This window comes from Dama dama, chromosome 17, assembly GCF_033118175.1.
Source record: "Dama dama isolate Ldn47 chromosome 17, ASM3311817v1, whole genome shotgun sequence".
NCBI classification, from domain to species: Eukaryota; Metazoa; Chordata; class Mammalia; order Artiodactyla; family Cervidae; genus Dama; species Dama dama.
This window is the reverse complement of record NC_083697.1, coordinates 62,240,053-62,264,893: the sequence shown is the minus strand read 5'-3', so window position 1 is coordinate 62,264,893 and position 24,841 is coordinate 62,240,053. Positions and strand designations below refer to the sequence as shown.

General features: G+C 42.5%; 2 protein-coding genes across 7 annotated transcripts in view; one reads left to right on the top strand and one right to left on the bottom strand.

The window, feature by feature from the left end:
• The window catches only part of FAM114A1 (family with sequence similarity 114 member A1), a 69,465-nt gene extending 66,536 nt beyond the window's left edge, over positions 1-2,929 (bottom strand). The window contains exon 1 of one of the 2 annotated variants that reach the window (XM_061164567.1): positions 2,905-2,929. The gene's annotated coding sequence lies outside the window, so the exon portion shown is untranslated. Of the gene's footprint in view, positions 1-2,503; positions 2,593-2,904 lie in introns of those variants that run through there. The other variant, XM_061164566.1, reaches the window with a different exon arrangement.
• Positions 2,930-2,983: 54 nt separating this feature from the next.
• TLR6 (toll like receptor 6) lies at positions 2,984-21,777 on the top strand. 5 transcript variants are annotated; one of them, XM_061164563.1, is made up of 3 exons: positions 2,984-3,586; positions 9,374-9,408; positions 18,830-21,777. In XM_061164563.1, the coding sequence occupies exon 3, from the start codon at positions 18,898-18,900 to the stop codon at positions 21,289-21,291; it is 2,394 nt and encodes a 797-aa protein (XP_061020546.1). In that variant the 5' UTR covers positions 2,984-3,586; positions 9,374-9,408; positions 18,830-18,897; the 3' UTR covers positions 21,292-21,777. The 5 variants fall into 5 exon arrangements, with proteins under 5 accessions (XP_061020546.1, XP_061020543.1, XP_061020544.1 ...); XM_061164564.1 differs by lacking the exon at positions 2,984-3,586 and adding an exon at positions 7,751-7,822; XM_061164560.1 differs by lacking the exon at positions 9,374-9,408.
• The last annotated feature ends 3,064 nt before the right edge of the window (positions 21,778-24,841 follow it).

Here is a 24,841-nt window from a genome sequence, read left to right as displayed (position 1 = left end):
GGCATGATGGGAAAAGAGTATGTGGAAGTGCTAGGAATGAATCTAGACATGCAGAATGGATGCTATGTGGCTGGGCCAAGAGCCCCATGGAGGAATATCAAGGGATAGGAGGGATGGATGCTGAGGTGGACAGAATTATGCTCTGATCTCTCTACCCCTCTGCGGGGGCACAGCCCACTCCTTCTCGTTGGGCTTCCTCACTTCCCCCTCTGGAGAATAAGGGTGGACACAACGATCTGCATACTTTGTTTCCCAACACCAGACTGCAGGACTGGGACCTGCCTGTGAGGACAGAAAAAGCAGGACAAGATAGCCAGTGTTTCATCAGTCTAAATTTATTCAATGTAAAGGACTGCCTTCATCTTGCAAGTTTAGCTTTCAAGCTTTTCTTGGTATTAAAACATCTTTCATTTTATGAAATAGTATTGGAGTGCATGGATTTGTTAAATGGTCTCACTTGGCAAAATAAGAAGTTGGTAATACAATACCCTGTGTGAGGTCACTGCCTCCAAATTTAAAAAGCGTGTCAGTGAAAGACCAGGAACAAAAACTGTGGATGACAGGATCTTAACCAGGTTGCAAGAGTTCCTATGGTACTTGACAAGTATGTGTACTCAGAACCCAGACTCTTTTTCCTCCAGTCTGGCTTCCACACGTCTGCCAGGTAATTTTATGAAACAGGAATAAGGACCTATTTGCTCCCCTGTTTAAAAAACATGAGGTTTAAACACCTTAGCATGGCATCTGGGGCCCCTCATAGCCCAGCTCCACTTTCTCTATCAGCCTCCTGGAACTCTCAACTCACCAGACTGCACATTTTCCTTCACTGCCCAGGCAGCTCATAAACATCTCCACCTTTGCTTAGGCTGGTTTTTCTGACCAGGATGCCCTGGCTCCAACTGCCTGGTAAAGTCCTGTTTTTTTTTTTCTCAGTGTCTAGTATCACTTTCATCAACTCAATGGACATGAGTTTGAGCAAAATCCAGGAGATAGTAAAGGACAGCGAAGCCTGGTGCTCTGTAGTTCATGGGATGGCAGAGTCTGACATGACTCAGCTGCTGAACAACAATGTTACTTTCTACTTTGAAAGTTTCCCAAATTTGCCCCACTCCTTCCATTGTTTTAGGAGATACATTGCATAGACTTCCATGGCATTTTTAAGGAGTATTTATTTCTGTGTGATTTTTTAAAAGGAGACATTTATTTGTCTCCCCTCCAGAACTGTGACCAACAAGCACCTAGCTTGTTTTCTGACACTCTGCCATTTACTGAACTGAAATATATTGTTTGATATTGATTAAAGAGAAACAATGTGTGATGTAAGCCTGGTCTAATAATGTCTGAATCCGTGAGAATCAGCAAGGCTCCTTCCCACCCTCAAATTCCTTCTGCACTGGCTCCAAGGAGCCTCAGATCCCACCCTCAAAGTTCCCTCCTTTTGCTTAGAGTTTATGCCCCAAGGAGTTTATTAGATTTTTCCCTGAGCTCAGGAAAGGAAGGAAAGGCAGGGAATGGACACAGGTGTGGTGCAGAAGGGGCAATGGGAGGAAAAGAGGGCAGAGAAGGCTCTGAGGAGAAAGCCTGCCTACTTAGTTTTCTCAGGGCGGACGAGGTCTTCTGGAGTTCGAGACATTGATTTTAAAAGCCACACGCTTGACCCTCTCAAGAAGTTTAGGATGAGAACTGATGGCATCGTAGGACAGAGAGAGAACCCTGACAGTTCATGCAGAGAGTTCTTCCTGCTCCAGGAAAGGGCAGTGAAGTTCAGGCGCCTGATCTGAGATGGTCGGAAATATCTGGTTCCAGGGAAGAAGACGAGCGACGGGGCGGGCGGGCGGGGTTTTGGGGTGGAGAGTGGTGCTCAACCTGCGGGCTGTGAACAGAGGTGCTGCCGGCTCAGGGTGCCAGCTGGGGTGGAAGCGCCGGCACTGCCGGCGTCTGCAGCGCGAGAAATGATGAGTTTGGGTGGGAGGGCAAGGCCGGGGCTTGGCTTTTCGCCAGGCCAAGGGCTGGCGAACCCCGGGATGGGGCTTGCTTCGCCTGTGCCCGCCGCTGCGGAGACCCCGCAGCCTGCTTCTCACTGGGACCTGGGACCTGGGGAAAACTTTTTCAGACTTGCTTTGTACTCCGACCGAATACTTCGGGAGCACAAGACAGGCTCCGCAGAGGTTCACGCCGGCCGAGGGGGCAGAGCCGGAGTGCGGGCGTGTGGGTGTGTGCATGAGCGTGGACCCGGAGCGACACACACTCACACACACACACTCACACGCCCGCACCCACGCGGGGCCCTCGGCCGCGCCGCCCGCGCCTCCCCGGACCTTCACCCCCAGCGCCGTTCCCTCCGATCCTGCGCCCGGTGCCCAGCCCCTGCCGACTCTGGGAACGAACCGAACGGGATCAACAGAGACGGCAGGGAATCCCCATCACCCCGCGGCGGCTGTCCCCGCATCCCCCCGCCCGCCCGGGGAAGGGGAGGAAGGCGAGGGGTGCCCGGGGCTCTTACCGCTCAGGCGGCCGAGTGCGCGCGGGAGCGCCGCCGGGTCCCGCCCCGCCACGTCGGCAGGGCCGGCGGGGACGCGGCCGGAGGGCGGGCTGGGAGGGGAACAGGGCGGGCTGGCTGGGCGGCCCCGCCCCGCGGCCCCGCCAGGGCCCGCCCCCCAGCAGGGCCCCGCCCCCGCGGCCCCAGCCCCGCCCCGCCCCGAGCGCCCCGCCCCCTACCGGGGCCCCCGCCCCACCAGGGCCCCGCCCCCCACCAGGGCCCCGCCCCCGCAGCCCCGCCCCGCCCCGAGCGCCCCGCCCCCTACCGGGGCCCCCGCCCCACCAGGGCCCCGCCCCCCACCAGGGCCCCGCCCCCGCGGCCCCAGCCCGGCCCCGAGCGCCGCGGAGGTCCGGGCGCCGCCTCACCCAGGCTGCCCGGGTCGAGGAGCGGGGTCCCCGCCGCACTTCCGACCAACCATCGGAAACGGTTTTTCCGAACTTTGTGCCGCCTGGTGTGCTGGAGGGGCGCCCACCCCCGCCCGGGGCGGATCTTGGGGCTCTCCGGCTGCGTCTCCTTCCTTGAAAAGCGCCCAGGAAACTGCGCAGTTAAACCAGGAAGAGTTTGCTCAAGTTCAGTAGGAGTTTTCGATCCCACTCCTCCGCCTCCCGCCGCTCCCCATGGTGCTTTAAATAGCTTTCCCTTACCCAGTTTGTGAGAGTGTCATCTAATTTAAAACCAGTCAGCCGAATAAAAACACTTTCTAGAATGCCAGTTTGGAAACGTGGATCAAAATTCAAATGTGTTAGCTTTGGCCCACATCTGCGAACTTGTACTAAATAAACAGTCAAATGTGCACACGTGTATGTCCGAGGATGTTGACTGTGATTGTTTATGCCAGAGAAAACAACCCGGAAATAAACTGTCCTCCCGACAAAAGACTGGTGAAGTAGTTTTTAGTAACTTCAAACGAAGAGGTATGCTGGGAGTGAAGTGGCTCAGTCGTGTCCCACTCTTTGCGACCCCGTGGACTGTAGCCCACCAGGCTCCTCCGTCCACGGGATTCTCCAGGCAAGAATACTGGAGTGGGTTCCCATTTCCTTCTCCAAGGTATGCTGTAGTCGTTAGAAATTATAACCCTGTGTCCAGTTTGTTGATATGGAAGGAAGGCGGGCCATAGTCGAATATTAAGTGAGGGCAGGGGAAACAGCACAAGGCATGTACAGTATAAACCTGTTCTTGTGAATGTAAGGTAGGGTAGTTAGAGAAGGCGAGGTTCAGAAGGAGACCTGCACTTTTCAGGAACAGCTCGCCTTTAATGAGACGAGAAGGGGCAGCAGCCAGATTAGCGAGCTGCTGCACTTATCCAAGAAAAGAGTAAGTATATGTAGGCAGGTATGTGGAAAGTTACTGTCTTAAGGGGGCCTGTTCTTCTCCAAGTTGTTCGGAATAGTTATCTCTTAAACGGCTGGGGCAAGGAATTTTGGAGATCGACCAGAGGCTGGACCGGCTGGGAGCTGGGTGTAATCAACCTTAATGTCCTTTTTCTTCTCTGGGTGAGAGAGTTCTTTGTTTTGCATAGAATGGTGGGGAGGACCTGGAGGGGAGCTTTAACTCCAGGCTATTTGGAGCCAGGTAACTTTCCTTCAGTGACTATATAGTATATGTATTTTTATGTAAAAAGGAGGCTTTAATTTTGAAAGCAGTTATTTTTTCTGAGTTCTTCGGTGGTGTTAGCAAACTATTCCAGGTGTGTTTTGGTGTACCGCAGACGGCGTGCCTGTGCCTTGGGTTAAACAACCCACCTGCCAATGCAGGAGACGTTAGAGATACCGGTTGGATCCTTGGGTCCGGAAGATGCCCTGGAGGAGGGCATGGCAACCGGACCCACTCCAGTATTCTTGGAAAGTTCCATGGACAGAGGAGCCTGGCAGGCTATAGTCCACAGGGTCGCAAAGAGTCGGACCCGACTGAAGTGACTTAGAGCAAGCACAGCAAATTCCTCTGCCAAACCTGCCCCTCTCTGCCCTGCGGAAGGGCAAACAGCCCAATCAGGGACCCGTTTCTTCAATTTCAATTTTTATTTTATATTGCAGTATAGTCAGTTAACAATGTCGTGTTAGTTTCAGGTGTATAGCAAAGTGATTCAGTTATACACATTCATGTATCTATTCTTTTTCAAATTCTTTCCCATTCAGGTTATTACAGAATATTGAGCACAGTTCCCTGTGCTATACAGTAGTTCCTTGTTGGTGATCTATTTTAAATAGATCAATCCCAAACTCCTAATCTATCCCCCTCTTCCCTCTCTCCCTCCCCCCAACAATAAGTTTGTTCTTAAAGTCTGTGAATCTCTTTCAGTTTTGTAAAAAAAAAAAAAACAAAAAACAGTTCATTTGTACAATTTTTTAAAAGATTTTACATATAAGCACCTTTATGTTTGTCTTTGACTTCACTTAGTATGATGATGTCTAGGTCTGTCTATGTTGCTGCAAATAGCATTATTTCATTCTTTTTAATGGCTGAGTAATATTCCATTATTATATGTACCACATTTTCTTTATCCAGCCATCTGTAGACATTTAGGTTGCTTCCATGTCTTGGCTATTGTAAACAAGGTTGCAATGAACATTGGGGTGTATGTAGCCTTTCAAACCATGTTTTTCTCCTGGATATATGTCCAGGAGTGGGATTGTTGGATCTATGATAGTTCTATTTTTAGTTTTTTAAGGAACTTCCCTACTGTTCTCCATAGTGACTGTACCAATTTACATTCCTACCAACAGTGTAGGAGGGTTCCCTTTTCTCCACATCTCCTACAGCATTTATTCTTTGTAGACTCTTTGATGATGGCCATACTGACTGATGTGAGATGACGTCTAGTTATAGTTTTGATTTGCATTTCTGTCATAATTAGCAATGTTGAATGTCTTTTCATGTACCTCTTGGTCAGCTATATGTCTTCTTTGGAAAAATGTCTGTTTAGGTCTTCTTATTTATTTATTTTAATTGAGCCTCATTAGTTTGTAAATTTTAGTGACTAATCCCTTGTTGGTTGCAAATATTTTCTCCCATTCTGTGGGTTGTCATTTCATTTTGTTTATGGTTTCCTTTGCTGTGTAAACACTTTTGAGTTTAATTAGGTCCCATCTGTTTATTTTTGTTTTTATTTCCATCACTCTAGGAGACAGCTTGAAAAAGATATTGCCGCTATTTATGTAAAGAGTGTTCTGCTTATGTTTTCTTCTAAGAGTTTTATAGTATCTGGTCTTACATGTAGGTTTTTAATCCATTTTGAGTTTATTTTTGTGTATGGTGTTAAAGAATGTTCTAATTTCCTATTTCTTACATATAGCTGTTCAGTTTTCCCCATGGACCAGAGCCGCCAGGCTTCTCTGTCCATGGGATTCTTAGGCAAGAATACTGGAGTGGGTTGCCATTCCCTCCTCCAGGGGATCTTCCCAACCCAGGCATCGAACTCAGTTCTCCCGCATTGCAGGCCAATTCTTTAATGGCTGAACCACCAGGGAAGTCTGAAAAACTCATAAGCACTCCCATCTTATGAATGAATGAATGGAGTCTTTGGGGTTAAGTCACTTGCCCAGGGCCACACAGCTAGGGCACAGCCTTGGGAGGACTTCTGCCCAGCACTGTCTGTCTGTCCCACTGTCATGCCATCTTCCATATCACCTGATTTTTGTGGGTTTTGTCATCTCTTTAAAGACATTTCTCAGAATCATAACAGCCTCAAAAGAATAGTCTCCTTGTTCCCGGAAACCGGTGTTATTATGCAATGCCCTAATGAGCGTTTGTGACCAGACCTCACAAACATTTTGTCGCCATGTGATGCCACCACATCAGCAGTGATGTGTGTGTGCATATTTCTTAAAGACTTTGGTCCCATGTTTGAAATTCCCTCAAACCCATAGCTGGTTCCTTTCTCCTCTGTTTCACAAAGCTGGTTTCCAAGGGTCAGAGACCCACTCCTCTCTAGCCATCTCTTCTGCTCATTTAGCAAAGATCCAGCCACTCCTTGCTGATCCTCCTCCGGCCTGCAAAGGCTTCCTGTTATGTTTGATGAGTAAGAATGAATTGCAAGAATTTGGCCTTTCCTTTCCTCCTGTAAGCAGAAGTGATTCTTACCCTGATGTCCAACTTTGTTGTGGATCAGACAGTAGGATCTTAACTTATTTTTTTAATGATGGGAAATAATGCCAAAGACTGGGATTAATTATACAATGACTCTTTAACTCATGTGTTCAGTTCCTTACAGAACCTCGTTTAAGGGAGCATCTTGGAAATAAGGTATCCTGGATGCCTGAAGTATCTTGGTAACCAGGCATCCTCTTTTTGTATCATCAACCTTTTTTTATGTTGCTCTAAATTATTCTAAATGGCCTCTAGAAAATTAGTTTTTAATTAGTCTCACAGGATCTCACTATTATTTATTATTCTAGAATTAAAAACGGAGAAGGCAATGGCAACCCACTCCAGTACTCTTGCCTGGAAAATCCCATGGACGGAGGAGCCTGGTAGGCTACAGTCCATGTGGTCGCTGGGAGTCGGACATGAATGAGTGACTTCACTTTCACTTTTCACTTTCATGCATTGGAGAAGGAAATGGCAACCCACTCCAGTGTTCTTGCCTGGAGAATCCCAGGGGCGGGGGAGCCTGGTGGGCTGCCGTCTATGGGGTCGCACAGAGTCGGACATGACTGAAGCGACTTAGCAGCAGCAGCAGCAGAATTAAAAATGAAAACATCTAGCCATACCAAATGTTGGTCAGAACATGGAGAAACAATGCAGTTTCCCCCAGGTGCGCTAACTATTAAACTTCCTTAAAAGCTGATTTTTTAAAAACCGGTTCTGGAACCTAAGCTTATTTTATCTTAGTCTCCCATATCTCTAAAGTAATGCTCCAAAATTGCTTGATCATGGTAGTTGCAATTATTTTGGAAATATTAAATATGGCGATAAAACAGGCTATGTTGAATAACTTTCCACTGTGGTGACAATTTAACACTCAGGTTGCAAACTCTTACAGATAAATATTCTCTTAGAAAAACATTTTTCTTCACATTGACATTGTCATAAGCTGGGTGATCATATGAATTTAAAATTTTGATCACTGTTTTAGGCTCGGAAAAACCTACTGATCCATGTGCTTTGCTCAGGACCTTAGAAGGGAAATTCGTGTGCAGGAGTAATTACAGTCAAGTCCGACAGGTGGCGCAGAACCGTTGCTACGGTATTGCTTTACTTAGACTAAGGACTTGCATTTTGTCAAGGTCTTCTTTTTCCGTACCTTTAGAAGTTATTTTCTCTCCTTCTGAGAAAGAAATCTTGGTAAGTAAGAAGGCGTTTGTGGTTTTTTCAAATTATGGAATAATTACTTCAAATAAGCAAGAAAATGCTAACGGTTGTATAGGAAGTAGGTAACATTTTTGCAAAATGATTTTAAGGTGATTTTTTTTTAATGTTGCAAACGTTCTTTCTGTAATACAAGAAAGAGGAAGATATGGCTATCTTGAAAGATACAGAAATAGCTAGCCCTTGTCATATTCAAGAGGAAAAAAGCTAACTGATGTTATTGCTTTCTTCTGTTTTTGTCTACTACATTCTGTCTTTTTGCTTTTTCCTGGTTTCATGACACCTATCCTATCACATGTTATTTTTTTGGTAGACATGAGTGTTTGATTCTCGCTGTAACACGGTTCTGGAATTGTTTATTTGTGTCTGTCAGTTATTTATAAGCATTTGAAAGCAGGGATTAAACTTGTGCTATTCATATTTATACGCCCCAGCATTGAAGGTCTGGAGCAGGGCTGGCACGTACTACACTCAGAATAAACAGTTATTAAATGAAGGAAGTGGCAGGGACTGGCCCAGAACTTGCCTTATTCAACTTTCTCACCCAAACTTTGACAAATGAAACAGTATTTCTCTTGCATATTTGTTGATTTGATTATGGAATCTCATGTTTTTCTGGTCTTTCATTTTTCAGAGTTTTGATTTTCATAGATCTTATCCACTATTTTTTTCTTAATACAGAGCGTCTTAGATCTCTCTCCCCATCTTTCATTTGATGCATTAAAGAAAAAAAAATTTTTTTTTACCTTTTGTCTCTTTCACTTCCTTAAGAAAAAAAAAAAAGCTGTGAGCTCTCTAATCTTCTGTTCTTTCATCTCTTACTTTTTTTCTCTAAACTAGAGAAACTCTTGGCTTAAATGTAAACACTAGGAACCACACTAGGGTATAAATGATCTGGGAGGAATCTTTGTGTTTTGGAGGCAGGGTAATATAAGGGAAGCTGATGAACTTCCCACAGAGTCCCCTGAACACAGACACCATCCAGAGACCTTTGAGTCTCATCCAGAGATGTCAATTATCTATCCTGAGGAAGAAGTTCTCTCTCCCTCCCTCTCTCTCTCTTCCCACACAAATAATACAGGTGTGTTTCTTTAATATTAGCTGTATTTTCAGACAAGTCTTTAAACTTATAAAAGATGTTCAAAATTAGAAATTTTGGAAATATACAAAAGTTATGAGAAAAAATTAAAATCATCTATGATTTAGAGATCTAGAGATAATCGCTATTAGCATTTTCTTTCCATTCTTTTTTCCCCCTAGGCGTTGTGTATATGTTAGATTTTAATTATATTTAATAAAACTAGAGTCCTACTGTGCACACAATTTTGTATTCTTTTATTCATTTAACATTACTTTGTAGACTTTCCCCCCGAAAGTGCAATATTTATGGCTGCATATACCGTTCCATAGTATGGGTGTACCATAACTGATTAAACAATTTTCTATACTTAGTCATTATGATTTTTTTTTCAGTTATTCATCCTGATGAGCATCCTCATACTAATATTTTTATGTGTATTTCTTTAGAAGAAATTTTGAGAAGTAGAATTGCTAAAATAAAGGTAAGCATATTTTTAAGGAATTTATCTATGTGACCCAGTTGCTTTTCAGAAAAGTTGTACTAAATTTTCATTCCTGCCAGCATTAAATGAGAGTTCTCCTTTTAGTCCCAGCTGCCAACTTTGGGTATTATATTTTTGAATTTTACCAATTTGGTAGGTGAAAATAATCATACCTTTTAAAAAATATTTAAGAAAAAAAATCCCATTTGATTCACTTTATCTTTTTATACTTAAATATCATAAATTATAGGCATGCTAATGTTTCATCTTTAAATGCTTCATTCTGTTTCTCTAAAAGAAGTACATTTTCCTAATGCATTCATATAACATTGTAAAAGTTAAGATTTATATCTTAACAGACTATAATGCCTGGTCCCTCTTAAAATCCTGTCTCCACTTGTTACTCAGATAATTTTTACCGCAGGTCTGTCTAAAATAAGATTCAGTCTAATATCACAAGTTTCATTTAGATATTATATATTTTTTTCTTTAATATGATTTTTAATTTTTGTGAAATTGGACATTAGTCATATTATTCACTGCTGATTTTGAAGGGGTAAATTTTCTGAGCAAATAATGTGCTCTCCTTAATTTTAAACATCCAAAATTTGAAAGATACAGGGAACAACTAAAAGGAAAATAAACCCCTCTTAAAATTTTACCATGCAGAAATAACCACTGTTAATATCTTGATATATATCTTATATTTTTCCCTATGTATGTGTACATATTAACTGGTGTACACTTTATAAGTAAACTACTTTTGTCACATATATATAGTGAGCAGTTTTCCATGGAGTTAGATTTTCATTATTTTTAAAGGCCACACAGTAGTATTTAATTGTATGGAGATTCCATAATTTATTTGACTATCTGCTACTTTTGGACAGATTTAAAAAAATTATTTTGTACTGACCCCTGTATTGTACTCTTTTACTGGTTCTAACAGGTTTTCAACTACTTGTCCTGGATTTTCCACAGTGACAATCATATAATTAAAAATAACAATAATTTTATTTCCTCCATTCCAATATTCCTGTCTCTCGTCCCCTACCCCCTTCATTACAATGGCTAGAACTTCTAGAACAGTGTTAAATAACAGGGGGGATCCTTGAGGGACTTCCCTGGTGGTCCAGTGACTGAGACTTCAGCCTCTTCATATGGCAACTGAAGAGTTCACCTACCACAACTAAAGATCCTGCATGCAGCAACTAAGACCCAGTGCAGACAAATCAGTAAACAAACATTTTAAAAAAGTAGTGGGCATTCTTGATTACTGACCTTCATGGAAATGCTTTGGGAGTAGGATGTTGGTTTAAGTCAGATATTTGATATATTCTTTATCAATTTTTAGAAGTATCTTTTGCTTGTATACTTTAATTAACATGTTTTTAGTCAAAGATGAATGCTGAAATGTATAAGTGAATTTTTAACCTCTATGGAGATGCTCATCTGTTTTTTTCCTTTAATCCATTGCTGTGTTATTGTCATGGATTTGCTAATAATAATTCATGGTTACAATCCCAAAACATCTGAATTAATCATCGTATGTTATTTCTTCAGCACAGAGCGCAATTGAATAGGGTTTCTCATATCTGATCTTTTTCCTGCTACCAAATAGTTGGAGTGTATCTCTTTTATTTGTATTTTATAATAATAACTCTTAATAACTATTAATTTTATAATAACTCTTATAATATACATACTTAAACTTATATATTTTTCTAACAGAATATTGAGTTACATGGTATATATAGCTTCTTCTCAGTCAGGCAAGGGTTGTAACATGCTTTTGGTCCACTCTCTCCCTCTCCCTCCACTATCTACTAAAAACCCCTTGTTAACACTGGCAATTTAAATTCCAGATTGTTAGTGAAATTTCCATCAATCCGTATTAGGACTTAGCAATACACTTTGTACTTTCTTTTCAGAGTACTCCTTTTTGATTCCCAACTTTTTTGAATCAGTTTCTTTTTCAGAGCATAGAATCTATCCTTTAGTGATATAGTGGGTCTGTCTTCCACATTTTCTAGCATTTCTTTCGTATATTTAATCTCTTTGGCTTCTTGGACTGTGTTTTGGGAAAATGCCTCTCCTTGGTCTTCTGTCTCACTCATTCTTACATTAGCAGTGCCACTCTGCAGTTCAACTCATCCAGTAAGTCTTCCATTTTAGTTATTAAGTTTTTAATGTTCACGATTCCTACTCCATTCTTTTTTAGAGTTTTCTCTCTCTGAGGATATCTGTCTATGATAAAGGCCTGTTTTTCTCTTTTATCTCTGTCTCCCTGGGTGTCAATGTCTCTCATATTTTGTGTTTGGTTCCTTTCTGTCACAGTGGTCACTTTGTAAGAGGGTCATGCTTCTTGTTTGTGCAACCCAAATTGTGATTGATAGTTAGGTAACAGTCCCTCAGTCCGACTCTGTGACCCCATGGGCTGTAGCCGTCCAGGCTCCTCTGTCCATGGGATTCTCCCGGCAAGGAAAGGTAGCCATTCCTTTCTCCAAGGGATCTCCCTGACCCAGGGGTTGAACCTGGGTCTCCTGCATCGCAGGCGGATTCTTTACCAGCTGAGCCACCCGGGACGCTTACGTATAACTGCTTGTTGATCTGTTTTCACAGCCTGCTTGTTGGAAGGGTGGACCAAACTAGTCTGTATTAATTTTATTTTGCTGCTGTAACAAATTACCACAAACTTAGTAGCTTAAAAAGCACACTTTATCATTTTACAGTGCTGTAGGCTGGCAGTCCAACGTTGGTCTTGTTGGGTTTAAGTTAAGGTGTTGGCAAGTCTGCATTGCTTCTGGAGGCTCTGGGGGGAGAATCCACTTATTTACCTTTTTGAGCTTCTAGAGGCTGCCTGCATACTTTGGCTCATGGCCCCCTTCCTCAAGGAAGGTCATGTCTTTCTCATATCATATCACTCTGACCTCTTCTTCCTTTGTCTTCCACTTCTTAAGGTACTCGTGATTGCCTTGGGCCCACTCGTGTAAATTTTAAGATCTGCTGATTAGCAACCTTAATGCTACCTGCAGCTTTAAATCCCCCTTTCCATGTAACAGCATATTTACAAATCCTGGGATTAGGAAGTAGACATCTCTGGAAGGCTAGTTTTGTCTGTCATAGTTCGATCTGCTTGTGGATTTCAGAGACTTCTCTTGGTTTCAGTTCCCCTAAACACTTCCCTTTCTGGTTTTATATGTGTGTGTATTTCATTGTTTGGGGGATTTAGGGCAAGAGATGGTGGCTAGAGCAAGTGCCCATCACCCTGTTGACTCTCGCCACTTTTAATGTTTCTAATTGAAAATGTGGTTTTCTTGATCCAGAGAATATTTAGAACATTCTAAAAAGTGATTTTAAAAGTTTATTTTGTAGACAGAAATATGATTGTACTGATGGGCCGTTGGGAAATGCCGTATTGGAGGAGCAGCGAGGGGCTTTTCACTACTGTGTGCCAGTTTGTAATGAAATTTCCCCAACCAGGAAGAGTTTTTACTCTTCCAAAGTATGACTTATTGAAACTACTCATCTCTTAACTATTTTGCAATGTCCAGTATACCCTCAAGTAACAAACAGTAGAGCTTTTTGTTAATACAACTGAACAACAAGTAGTCAAAATCTGTTCTCAGTTATACTAGCTACTAAGTGAGAAATGTGGTTGCCTGCTCTGGTCCCCTGGGGCCTCCTAGATGCTTTTTGTGCGGCTATCAGACCCTCAATGGGATTGAGGAAGCTGTGAAGTTCTAGCCCTTTGTCCTGGTGGCAAATATTGAGTCCATGGGGTCACACACCTGCCTCTTCTCAACCAGGTCATCTTTTCTCATTCACTCTGCATCGCTGTCATGAGAGGCAATGTCTGTCATCCACTGTAGTAGGGTAAGACTTTCTGGGCTTTGGGAAGACTGTTCTCTTATACGCGCCCACTTTTTTCTGACGTGTCTTCTGATTCCTTCAATATACTTTTAAATATTTCTGTATCATCTCCTGTTTTAGCAGCATGTCAACTGTAGGAATTTGATGATTCCAGATTATCAAGTGCCAAATCCTGCCTCTCTGAATTTGGTGCTTCTGGTCTAATGTGAATTGGAAAAACCCATACCCATTTGTATGGGAAGTATGTCTGAAAATAAGATCCTATAAGTAAAAACATTTTCCTGTGAATGGAAAGAGCAGAGTATGTGTGTTATATCAACTGCCCCTTGTGGGTCTGTGAAGGCACTGCTAACCTCTTCCTGTAGGTAGTTCCAGGCAGGTGTGGTGTGGGCATTCTAGTGTAGGTGTAGGAGGCTGCTCTGTGGCCATCACAGCTCCTTTGCTGCTCTCAGGATGCTGCTATGCAAGTTAGGGGGCTGGGGGTCCTGGTCTTTCCTGGCCAACTCTTGTCCCCTGTGGGTGCTCATAGGTATTTTTCTGTGCAGATCAGACCTGGAGTGGCATAGACTCATGAGTATGTGTCTGAATTGCTGGGATTGGCTTCTTGCTTGACCTTTGGCATAATTTTAGTTACCTCTCTGTCTCAGTCACAGTCAGGGGGTCTGTGGTCTGGTGCATCCGCCTTCACAGTCAGGGGGTCTGTGGGCTGGTGCATCCGCCTTCACCCCTCAGCTAGTCATCAATGCCAGGTTTGGCCTGTATTAACCGTATCTTCTCAAATGGCTTCACAAAGAGTAGCGTTATCTCTGCCAGGCCAGCTGCAGCTGGCTTTGGTGAAGTCCAGTTCATGGAGTCGGAGAGTTCTTTCTCGTAACATAAATGTGGCCTCATTCCTATCTTCATGTGTGGTTGTTCAGTCACTAGGTCATGTCTGACTCTTGGGGACCTCATAGACTTCAGTATACCAGGCTTTTCTGTGCTCCACTATCTCTTGGAATTTGTTCAAATTCACATCCCTTGAGTTGGTGATGCTATCTAACCATCTCATCCTTTGTCACCCCTTCTCTTCCTGCCTTCAATCTTTCCCTGCATTAGGGTCTTTTCCAATGAGTCAGCTCTTCACATCAGGTAGCCAAAGAATTGGAGCTTCAGCTTCAGCATAAATAGTTCCAATGGCTATTCAGTGTGATTTCCTTTAGGACTGACTGGTTTGATCTCCTTAAAGTCCAAGGGACTTTCAAGAGTCTTCTCCACCACCACAATTAGAAAGCATCAATTCTTCAGCGCTCAGTCTTCTTTATGGTCCAACTCTCATTTCTCATATTTTCATCTACCCTCACAAAAGGATTCACCCCCTGTCATATGCCATAGACATTTAGGGGTCAAGCTGCTGGTGGATGGGCCTTCCAATCAGGCCTCAGGGACTCATCAACCACCTTCCTCCCCATCCTTTTCATTTCATATTGCTTTAGCCAAATTGAGTTGAGGATCTGAAGATCGAGCCCACTATTGGCATGGATCTGCAACATTCACCCCGAGGCCCTCTCAGGCTCATCTCAAAATTCAGATACACAAACTCCAATAGGCCACACTTGCGTGCTCCATCGATTGAGTCATGTCCAACTCTTTGTGACCTTATGGACTATAACCCTTCAGGCTTCTCTGTCCGTGGGATTTTCTAGGCAAGAATACTGGAATGGGTTGCCATCTCCTTCTCCAGGGCATCTCCCGCACCAGGGATGGAACCTGTATCTCTTACATCTGCGTTGGCAGATGGATTCTTACCCACTAGTGCCACATGGGAAGCCCAGGCCACACTTGGTCCCACTTTACTAAGAAAGATACGGGAGAGGAAATAGTGCTCAGGTTCCCTACATGGTATTTATAGTTCATACACAGTTCTTTCAGCCTGGATGCTATTTACTGTTCAGTGGTCATATTTTAAAAATTATTTGTATTGGCCGTGCTGGGTCTTTGCTGTGGTGTGCTAGTTGTGGTATGTGGGCTCTTAGTTCCATGACCGGGGAGTGAACCTGTGCCCCCCGCATTGGGAGGGTTTTACACCCTGGACCACCAGGGGAGTCCCCTCGACAGTCATCTTTACCAGAAGTGCTTTTTTTCTGAGAACACAGCTGACATTCCCCTTGTTTCAGGTTTTCAGAAAAGAGATCAGATTAGTCCATGAATAAGGAGAGAAATGGATTTGTTAACCCTTCACCCAAGCGGGGTGTTATCACTGGCTGCAGCAGATGGCTGAAGTAGTACCAAAGTGAATACTGATGTAGACTCGAGAATGTCTGTAGTTTCTGGCGGTAGCTCCTTGTTTACCCTTTTGAATAATTTTAGATGATTAAACTGACCAGTAAAACACTTTGAGGGGATAAGAGGACTGTCCTTTGAAAGAGAAATAAAGTATTCTGAGTCCAGTGAAAAGAGACCATGGTCATGTAGTTAACTTTTTATTTTTATTTATTTATTTATTTTTAATGTAGTTAACTTTTAAGACAATTGATTTAAAGTCTTTGGCAAACAAATCAGTGCATGTGCTTCTTTGGGGACAGTTTCTATTGACTTCTTTTCTTCTCCTTTTTTTTGTTTTTTTAATTAATGGACTTTATTTTTTAGAGCAGCTTTTGGTTTATAGAAAATTTGAGTAAATAGGTTAGAGAATTCCCATATATCCCTTTTTTCACTCGACACAATTTCCCTTATTATAACATTTTTCGTTAGTGGTCTGTTTATTATAATTGATGAACTGATATTGACATATTATTAACTAACATCTATACTTTACATTAGGATTCAGTCTTTGGGTTGCATTGTCCTATAGGTTTTGACAAATGCATAAGATCATATATCCACCGTTATAATATCACATGGAGGTAGTTTCAGTGCCCTGAAAATCCTATGTGCTCTGCCTATTCATCCCTCCTCCTAACTCTTGTCAACCACTGATCCTAAATGCCTCTTTAGTTTTGCCTTTTCCAGAACGTCAGAGGGTTGGAATGATACAGTTGGTAGCCTTTTCTGATTGATTTCTTCACTTAGCAGTCTGAATTTTGGTTCCTCCATGGCTCAACAGGTTATTTCTTTTTGTTGCTGAATAACAATCCATTGGATGGATGTACCACAGCTTGTTAACCTTTTTCACTTGTTGAAGGGCATCTTGTTGCTTGCGGTTTGGGGGCAGTTATGAATAAAGCTGTCAACATCCAGCTGCAGGTTTTTGTGTGGACACAGATCTCCAGTTCGTTCGGGTTAATACCTAGGAGTGTGATTGCTGGATCATATGGTGAGGCCATGTTTAGCTTTAAGTAAAAACACTGTCAGACTGTCTCCCAAAGTATCTGTGCCTTTTTCAATTTGAAAGTTAATGAAAGTTCCTGTTAATGAAAGTTCCTGTTGCTCCATATCATGACCAACATTTAGTGCTGTTTCAGGATTGTTTGGCCATTCTAATAGATATGTAGTAGTTCCTCATTGCTGTTTTAATTTCCAGTTCCCTGATGATACGTGGCATTGAGTGCCTTTTCATGTCCTTATTTGTCATTTGTATGTCTTCTTAGGTGAAATATCTTCTGCCCGTTTTTAAATTGCATTGTTTATATTTTGTTGAGTTTCTCTTCATTTATTTTGGACACAAGTTCTTTATCAGATGTGTGTTTTGCAAATATTTTCTCCCAGTCTGTGGCTTGTCTTTTCACATTCGTAATAGTGTCTTTTGCAAAGCAGAAGAATTTAATTTTAATGAAGTCCCATTTAACATTTTTTTTCTTTCATGGATTGTGCGTTTGATGTTGTGTCTAAAAGTCATTGCCAAATTCATGGTCAGCTAGATTTTACCCTATATTATCTCCTAGAAATTTTATAGTTTTGTATTTTACATCTATCTTGAGCTAGACCATCTTTTTTTCCCCCCTTTTTTACATGTAGAATGTCTAGTGGTTCCAGTACTGTTTGTTAAAGAGACTAGCCTTTCTTCACTGAGTTTTCTTTACTTCTTTGTCAAAGATCAGCTGACTATATTTGTGTGGGTCTATTTTTGAGCTGTCTCTTCTGAGCCATTGATCTGTCTGTCCATTCTTTTATCACTACCACACTGTCTTGATTGCGATAGCTTTATGTAAGACTTGAAGGTGGGTCGTGTCAGTTCTCTAAGTTTGTTCTTTTAATGTTTTTCCCTATGAAAGGACAGTGATTTTTTTTTGTCCACATGCCTCAAGCTTGTTTTCTTCAACCAGACAGTTTGAATATTATAATGCGGTAACTCTGGAGATACTAGTATGTGGCAAGTCAGCTTTTCCTCTTTCCCAGGGTTGGTTGTTGCTGCTCGCTGTGGGGTGTATTTGTTTGTTTAATAATTTTTTTTTTCTTGGAGTATACTTGCTTCACAATATTGTATTGGTTTCTTCTGTACAGAAAGGTGAATCAGCTATAGGTATTTATATGCCCCTTCTTCTTTGGATTTTTTTTTTTACATTTTTATTTATTTATTTTTGGCTCTGCTGGATCTTATTGCTGCACATGGGCCGTCTCTGGTTGCAGCAAGTGGGCGTCTCATCATGGAAGTTCTTCTCGGTGAGGGGCCCAGGCTCTAGGCTGCTCTGGCTTCAGTGGCAGTGGTACTTGGGCTCAGTAGTTGTGGCTCACCGGCTTGCTTTCCTCGAGGCATGTGGGATCTCCCCAGACCAGGGATCAAATTCCAGTCCCCTGCATTGGCAGGTGGATTCCTAACCAGTGGACCACCAGGGAAGCACCATGTTTAGTGATGTTTCTAAACTATTTTTGTAAAGACTGTTTTCCTTCTTGTGTGTGCCCATCGAATTCTCTGTTCCATTGGCTTAGTGGTCAGCTAGTGATTTGGCAGAGGTTTTCTTAAACATCTGGGGAAAACAGAATAAAACAAAAAACACCTGATCTTTGCATATTGGCTTTTTTGGAAACACTTCTTCAGGGCTTGTCAGGCTGTTTACAACTCTGACTTAGCCTTTACTTTCCCCTTGCACAGAGCCTAAAAGTCAACCAGTGGTGGAAGTTTAGGATTTTTTTCAGGTCTTCTCTGAGCGTGCATCCAGACCTGGGCATGTATGTGGCCTTCTCAATTGCTTGGCGTACATGGAGCTGTCCAAAGGCTTTTTTCTCCCCAGTATCTTCTTTCCCAGCTTCTTTCTTTCTGGTTTTGGTACAAGTGCTGCCTGCCCCATCCCTTATCCCTGGCTCCAGGTGGCTGTGGGTAGTGTACATGCCTTTAAGGGTTTCCAAACACTGTCCAGGAAGCTGCTTCAGCCCTGAGAAAGTTCTGAGTTGGAGTAAACAAAGACAGGCTCCTGGGTGGAACAATAGCCACAGTTCTTTGATAACAAGGTCTTCATTGCCTTTCCTGGCACCAGCAACTTGCGTAACTGGGAAAAAATGGCATATTAAATTATGGGACCAGAAATGATCCTGATAGTAAATGAAGAACTTGTTGAGATTTCATGTTTAGTAAGCTGAGGATTGGGAGTAATCAGCCAGTGTTTATACATCTTAACATATATTATATTTCTAGAATTGGATGCGTATCAGGATGTTCTGAAGAACAGCACCAACCCTCCGGGAGATAGTCACTTCAACGCCATGACCAAAGACAAGGAATCTCCCATCAGAAGCTGTCGTTTCGTTTACATCGTGGCCTTAGTATTTGGAACCATAATCCAGTTCTCTGTTGAAAGTGAATTTGTGGTAGACATGTCAAAAACAAGCCTTCTTCATGTTCCCAAAGACCTGCCACCAAAAACCGAAGTCTTGGACTTGTCTCAAAACAACATATCTGAGCTTTACCTGTCTGATGTCAGCTTTCTCTCAGGGCTGAAAGTTCTGAGACTTTCCCATAATAGAATCCAGGACCTTGATATTAGTATTTTCAAGTTCAACCATGATTTGGAATATTTGGATTTATCTCACAATCAGCTGCAGAAGATATCTTGCCATCCAATCACCACGAGTCTCAAGCACTTAGACCTCTCATTCAATGACTTTGATGCCCTGCCCATCTGTAAGGAATTTGGCAACTTGACCCAACTGAATTTCTTAGGATTGAGTGCTGCAAAGTTACAACAATTAGATCTACTACCAGTTGCTCACTTGCACCTAAGTTGTATCCTTCTGGATTTGGAAGATTATTATATGAAAGAAAATAAGAAAGAAAGTCTTCAAGTTCTGAATACAAAGAAACTTCACCTTGTTTTTCACCCAAATAGCTTTTTCTCTGTCCAAGTGAACATATCAGTGAATAGTTTAGGGTGCTTACAACTGACTAATATTAAATTGAATGATGACAATTGTCAAGTTTTACTTAAATTTTTATCAGGACTCACTGGAGGACCAACCTTACTAAATTTTACCCTCAACCATATGGAAACAACTTGGAAATGTTTGGTTAAAGTTTTTCAATTCCTTTGGCCCAAACCTGTAGAATATCTCAATATTTACAATTTAACAATAGTTGAAAAAATTGATGAAGAAGTTTTTACTTATTATAAAACGACACTGAAGTCACTAAAAATAGAAGATATTACAAACGAAGTTTTTATTTTTTCACAGGCAGCAGTATACACACTGTTTTCTGAGATGAATATTCTGATGTTAACCATATCAGACACACGCTTTATACACATGCTTTGTCCTCAGGGACCAAGCACATTTAAGTTTCTGAACTTTACCCAGAATGCTTTCACAGATAGTGTCTTTCAAAATTGTGGCACTTTAACTAGATTGGAGACGCTTATCTTACAAAAGAATGAATTAAAAGACCTTTTCAAAACAAGTCTCATGACTAAGGATATGCTTTCTTTGGAAACACTGGATGTTAGCTGGAATTCTTTGGAATATGACAGATATAATGGAAATTGCACTTGGGCTGGGAGTATAGTGGTGTTAAATTTATCTTCAAATGCACTCACTGACTCTGTTTTCAGATGTTTACCTCCTCGGATCAAGGTTCTTGATCTTCACAGTAACAGAATAAGGAGCATCCCTAAAGATGTCACTGGTCTGGGAACTTTGCAAGAACTCAACCTTGCTTCCAATTCTTTAGCCCACCTTCCTGGATGTGGTATCTTTAGTGGCCTTTCTATACTGATCATTGATTATAATTCAATTTCCAATCCATCAGCTGATTTCTTCCAGAGCTGCCAGAAGATTAGGTCCCTCAAAGCAGGGAACAATCCATTCCAATGTTCCTGTGAGCTAAGAGAGTTTATCCAAAGTATAGGCCAAGTATCAAGTGAAGTGGTAGAGGATTGGCCTGATTCTTATAAGTGTGACTATCCGGAGAGCTATAAGGGAGCCCCTCTAAAGGACTTCCGTGTATCTGAGCTGTCATGCAACACGGCTCTGCTGATTGTCACCATCGTGGTCCCTGGGCTGGCGCTGGCCGTTACCGTGACTGTCCTCTGCATCTACCTGGATCTGCCCTGGTACCTCAGAATGGTGTGTCATTGGACCCAGACCCGGCGCAGAGCCAGGAATGTGCCCTTGGAAGAACTCCAAAGAACTCTTCAGTTCCATGCTTTTATTTCATACAGTGAACATGACTCTGCCTGGGTGAAGAATGAACTGGTACCTTGTCTAGAAAAAGAAAATATAAGGATTTGTCTCCATGAGAGAAACTTTGTTGCTGGCAAGAGCATCGTGGAAAATATCATCAACTGCATTGAGAAAAGCTACAAGTCCATCTTCGTTTTGTCTCCCAACTTTGTCCAGAGCGAGTGGTGCCATTATGAACTCTACTTTGCCCACCACAATCTCTTCCATGAAGGATCTAATAACTTAATCTTGATCTTGCTGGAACCCATTCCACAGAACACCATTCCTGATAGATATCACAAGCTAAGAGCTCTCATGGCACAGAGAACTTATTTGGAATGGCCCAAGGAGAAGAGCAAACATGGACTCTTTTGGGCTAATATTAGAGCTGCTTTTAATATTAAATTAAGACTAGTCACTGAAAACAATGATGTGAAAGGTTAAAAAAAATAAAATATCTGAAATCCAATTAAAGAGACCATCATTCACTTGGATTGTGATGGACACTGGTTTCAAGTTATTTCTGGATGCTGCCTTGATTATTTCCATGAATGCAGGGAAGACTTATGGAAAACCATGTTTTAGCTGAACTGGAAACGAGTCTGGGCCTGAGCTGGCGCTCAGCCTTGCTGATTACAGGTAACTCGGTCTCTCTGGTTTAACCATTCTGTTTCAAATTGAAACTGTCTCTGTCGAATGAATGCTTAGTCATTCGGGGACCTTTCCCCTCTCCTTTCCCGAGTGGATGTTGTGTGAGCAGGAGTCCATGAGACTTGCTGGCCACAAGGAAAAAGTCAGCCGCGGAACTGTATGCAGTGGTGCTTGGAGAGTCCTGTGGATCTTCATCAGCCTTGGGGTCGGCTCTGTCCTCCTGCTCTACTTTGGGAGAAAATAGACCTGATACGGAAATTAAAGACCCTTTTTTCTTCACATCTGAGTAATACTTTATAAAATGTTTGACCTTGCTATACAAATATGGAATTAGTCAGTGGCAACTTAATGGCATTTTACACACACATATATATGGGGCTTCCCAGGTGGCTCAGTGGTTAACATTCCGCCTGCCAAGCAGGAGAAGCAAGTTTGATCCCTGGGTCAGGAAGATCCCCCGGAGAAGGAAATGGCAACCTGCTCCAGTCTTCTTACCTGGAAAATCCCATGGACAGAGGAGCCTGGTGGGCTACAGTCCATGGGATTGCAGAGTTGGACGTGACTGAGTGAATAAACAACAACTATTTATAAATATATATATGTTATAGGCTGTTGAGGCCAAAGACATGATTTACCTGCTTGCCAAGGAAATTCAGAGCCAGAGTTATTTATAACTGATTATTGAATAGGAGTTTCTGGTTGTGTTAGAATTTTGGTGAATGCCTCAAAACTGCAAAAAGGCGGTAAATATCACCACATTTTAAACAGATATTAGACAAAGCCAGGTTGGACTTACTAAAAAAATAGCAGAAAGAGGCCAGTAACTATCAACTCATGTTAACCATCTTCAGAGGCTTGGATTGAAAAGGGTGATTAAAGAGTAATTAAGTAGCGGTTCTAGACCTGTAGGGAGATGGCTTTGGATTTCTTCTTGACTTCCTGACGTCTGCTTGACTAAGCCACCAATATCTCTCACCTGTATGACTACGGTAACCTAACTGGCCCCCCTGCTTTCACTCTTGCCTCATACATTCTCCAAACAGCAATCAGAGGAATTGTTCTTAGAATAGAAATTATTTTAAGCCATCCCCCTGCTTAAAAGGTTCTAATGACCTCCCCTTGCAGTTATAATAAAAGTTGAGCCCCTTGTCGGGACCTGCTGTGAGGATGGGGATGAAGGAGGGGAGGGGGGCTGCCTGATTGGTGACCATCATCGAGAGGAATGGCGTATGGGTCTGCTAGGACTGCTATGCCACACACCACAGTCTGGGTGGCTTAGACAACAGTAATGTATTTCTCACAGTTCTGAAGTCCAGGAAAGGGAGAGATTGGCAGAGAGAATGGGATGGAGGGGTGTGAGAGCATGGTTAAGAGTCATGACTAGGATGACTGCAATATAAATGGAGGAGAATTCTTTGAAGCACAGTCATGTCCAACTCTTTGCAACCCCATGAACTGCAACCTGCCAGGCTCCTCTGTCCATGGGGATTCTCCCAGGCAAGAATACTGGAGTGGGTTGCCATGCCCTCTTTAGGGGATCTTCCCAACCCTGGGATTGAACCCAGGTCTCCCACATTGCAGACGGATTGTTTACCATCTGAGCCAGCAGGGAAGCCTAATGAGAATGAGAATATAGAAAAGAAAAAAGAAAAACCCACACACTGGGAAAAGAGGAAGTCAGTTTCTTCCAGATTTCCGGAGAGTGGTTTGATTAGAAGAGAATGAGAATAAATTATAGGCAGTGAAAGGGACTTCAAGGGATTTCTAAAGCCACAGGGACTTTCTGGGGATTTCTAGTTACAGTTAGTTTATAAGGAGTCTCAACTGTCAAGTCTAAGTCTGAAGTAGTTTTTGTGAGCAGATTTCTGACCTCTGCAGTCCTTTTGAGGTATTAACAATGCAGTGTAGCTTAGCATTTTCAATCTCCAATTCCATTTAAGCTCATCTCCTTTCCCCATTTCACAGGGTGCAGCTTCTCATCACAAGCAGATACCTCAGTGCTGCTGACCCTCACCGCCTCCCCTGTATGCCTGTGTGGCTGGGGAAGATGTGAGGATGGCGAGGAGGTGGGCTGTGCACTCTCTGATCCAACTGCTTCAGGAAGTGCTGGCCCCAATTGTTGGCAGCTTTCCTTAGAATAGGGGGTAAATTACACTTCCTAGTCCTTGGTTTTGGACCCAAGTCATAGGAAAAGTTCTAGTCTACACCTGACACCGTTCTCTGTAGAACCAGCTGGTTTAATTAAGAAAAAAGAAAGCGAAAGTCACTCAGTCATGTCTGACTCATTGCGACCCAGGCCAGAGTACTGGAATTCCCCAGGCTGGAGTGGGTAGCCTTTCCCTTCTCCAGGGGATCTTCCCAACACAGGGATCTAACCCCGGTCTCCCACATTAAGAGATTACTAAACAGAATACTTGGTCCAGTGCCATCTGAAGAATGTGTGTGTGTGTGTGTGTGTGTGTGTGTGTGTGTGTGTGTAAACTGTACAAATTTACTGCCTGGCAATTTAGTGACTGGCATCAAGAGTCTAAAGCATGTTTATATAAATATTAAAAAGTCTGCATGTTTGCCACAAAAATGATACTGGTGTATTATGTCTCTATCTGGTAAGATTATTATTGATTTGAATTTTTATCTTTATTTATTTGTATTTCCTTATTATTGATTTGAATTTTTATCTTTATTTATTTGTATTTCCTGAGTTTTCTTCAGTAAACACGTTTCTTGGATAATAGAAAATTAAATTAACTAAAAATATGACCTTTGAGAAGAACGCACGTGCATGCTTAGTTGCTCAGACATGTTCGACTCACGAGACCCCATGGACTACAGCCTGCCATGCTTCTCTGTCCATGGCATTTCCCAGGCAAGAATACTGGAGTGGGTTGCCATTTTCTCCTTCAGGGGATCTTCCTGATCCAGGAATCAAATCCGTGTCTCCTGCATTGACAGGCAGATTCTTTACCACTGAGCCACCTGAGAAGCCCTTGAGAAGAACACATACACATATCTGACCTTGTTATGAAGAACTCTTTTAGCCTAAAAGCAAAATGTAGCAGTAGTCTGATGGAGCTGATTTATAAGGACATGTGAGAACCAGTGGTTAAATATTAAGGAATTTTGCAAGCAGGTCAGTTGGTAGCTAGAAATCAGCTATAGTGGAACTACTTAAACCATAGATAATGGCAAGTGCTAAAAAAAAAATGAGGCTTTTTGTTTTTTGTAGCCTGGTTTACCCTAGGTGGTTGTTGCTTAGTTACCAAGTCGTGCCTGACTCTTGCAACCTTGTGGGCTGTAGCCTGCCAGGCTCCTCTGTCCATGGGATTTCCCAGGCAAGAAGACT

What these genes read in the sequence shown, in the direction of transcription:
- TLR6 (XM_061164560.1), top strand. Translation starts at nt 18,898, where the DNA reads ATGACCAAAGACAAGGAATCTCCCATCAGAAGCTGTCGTTTCGTTTAC.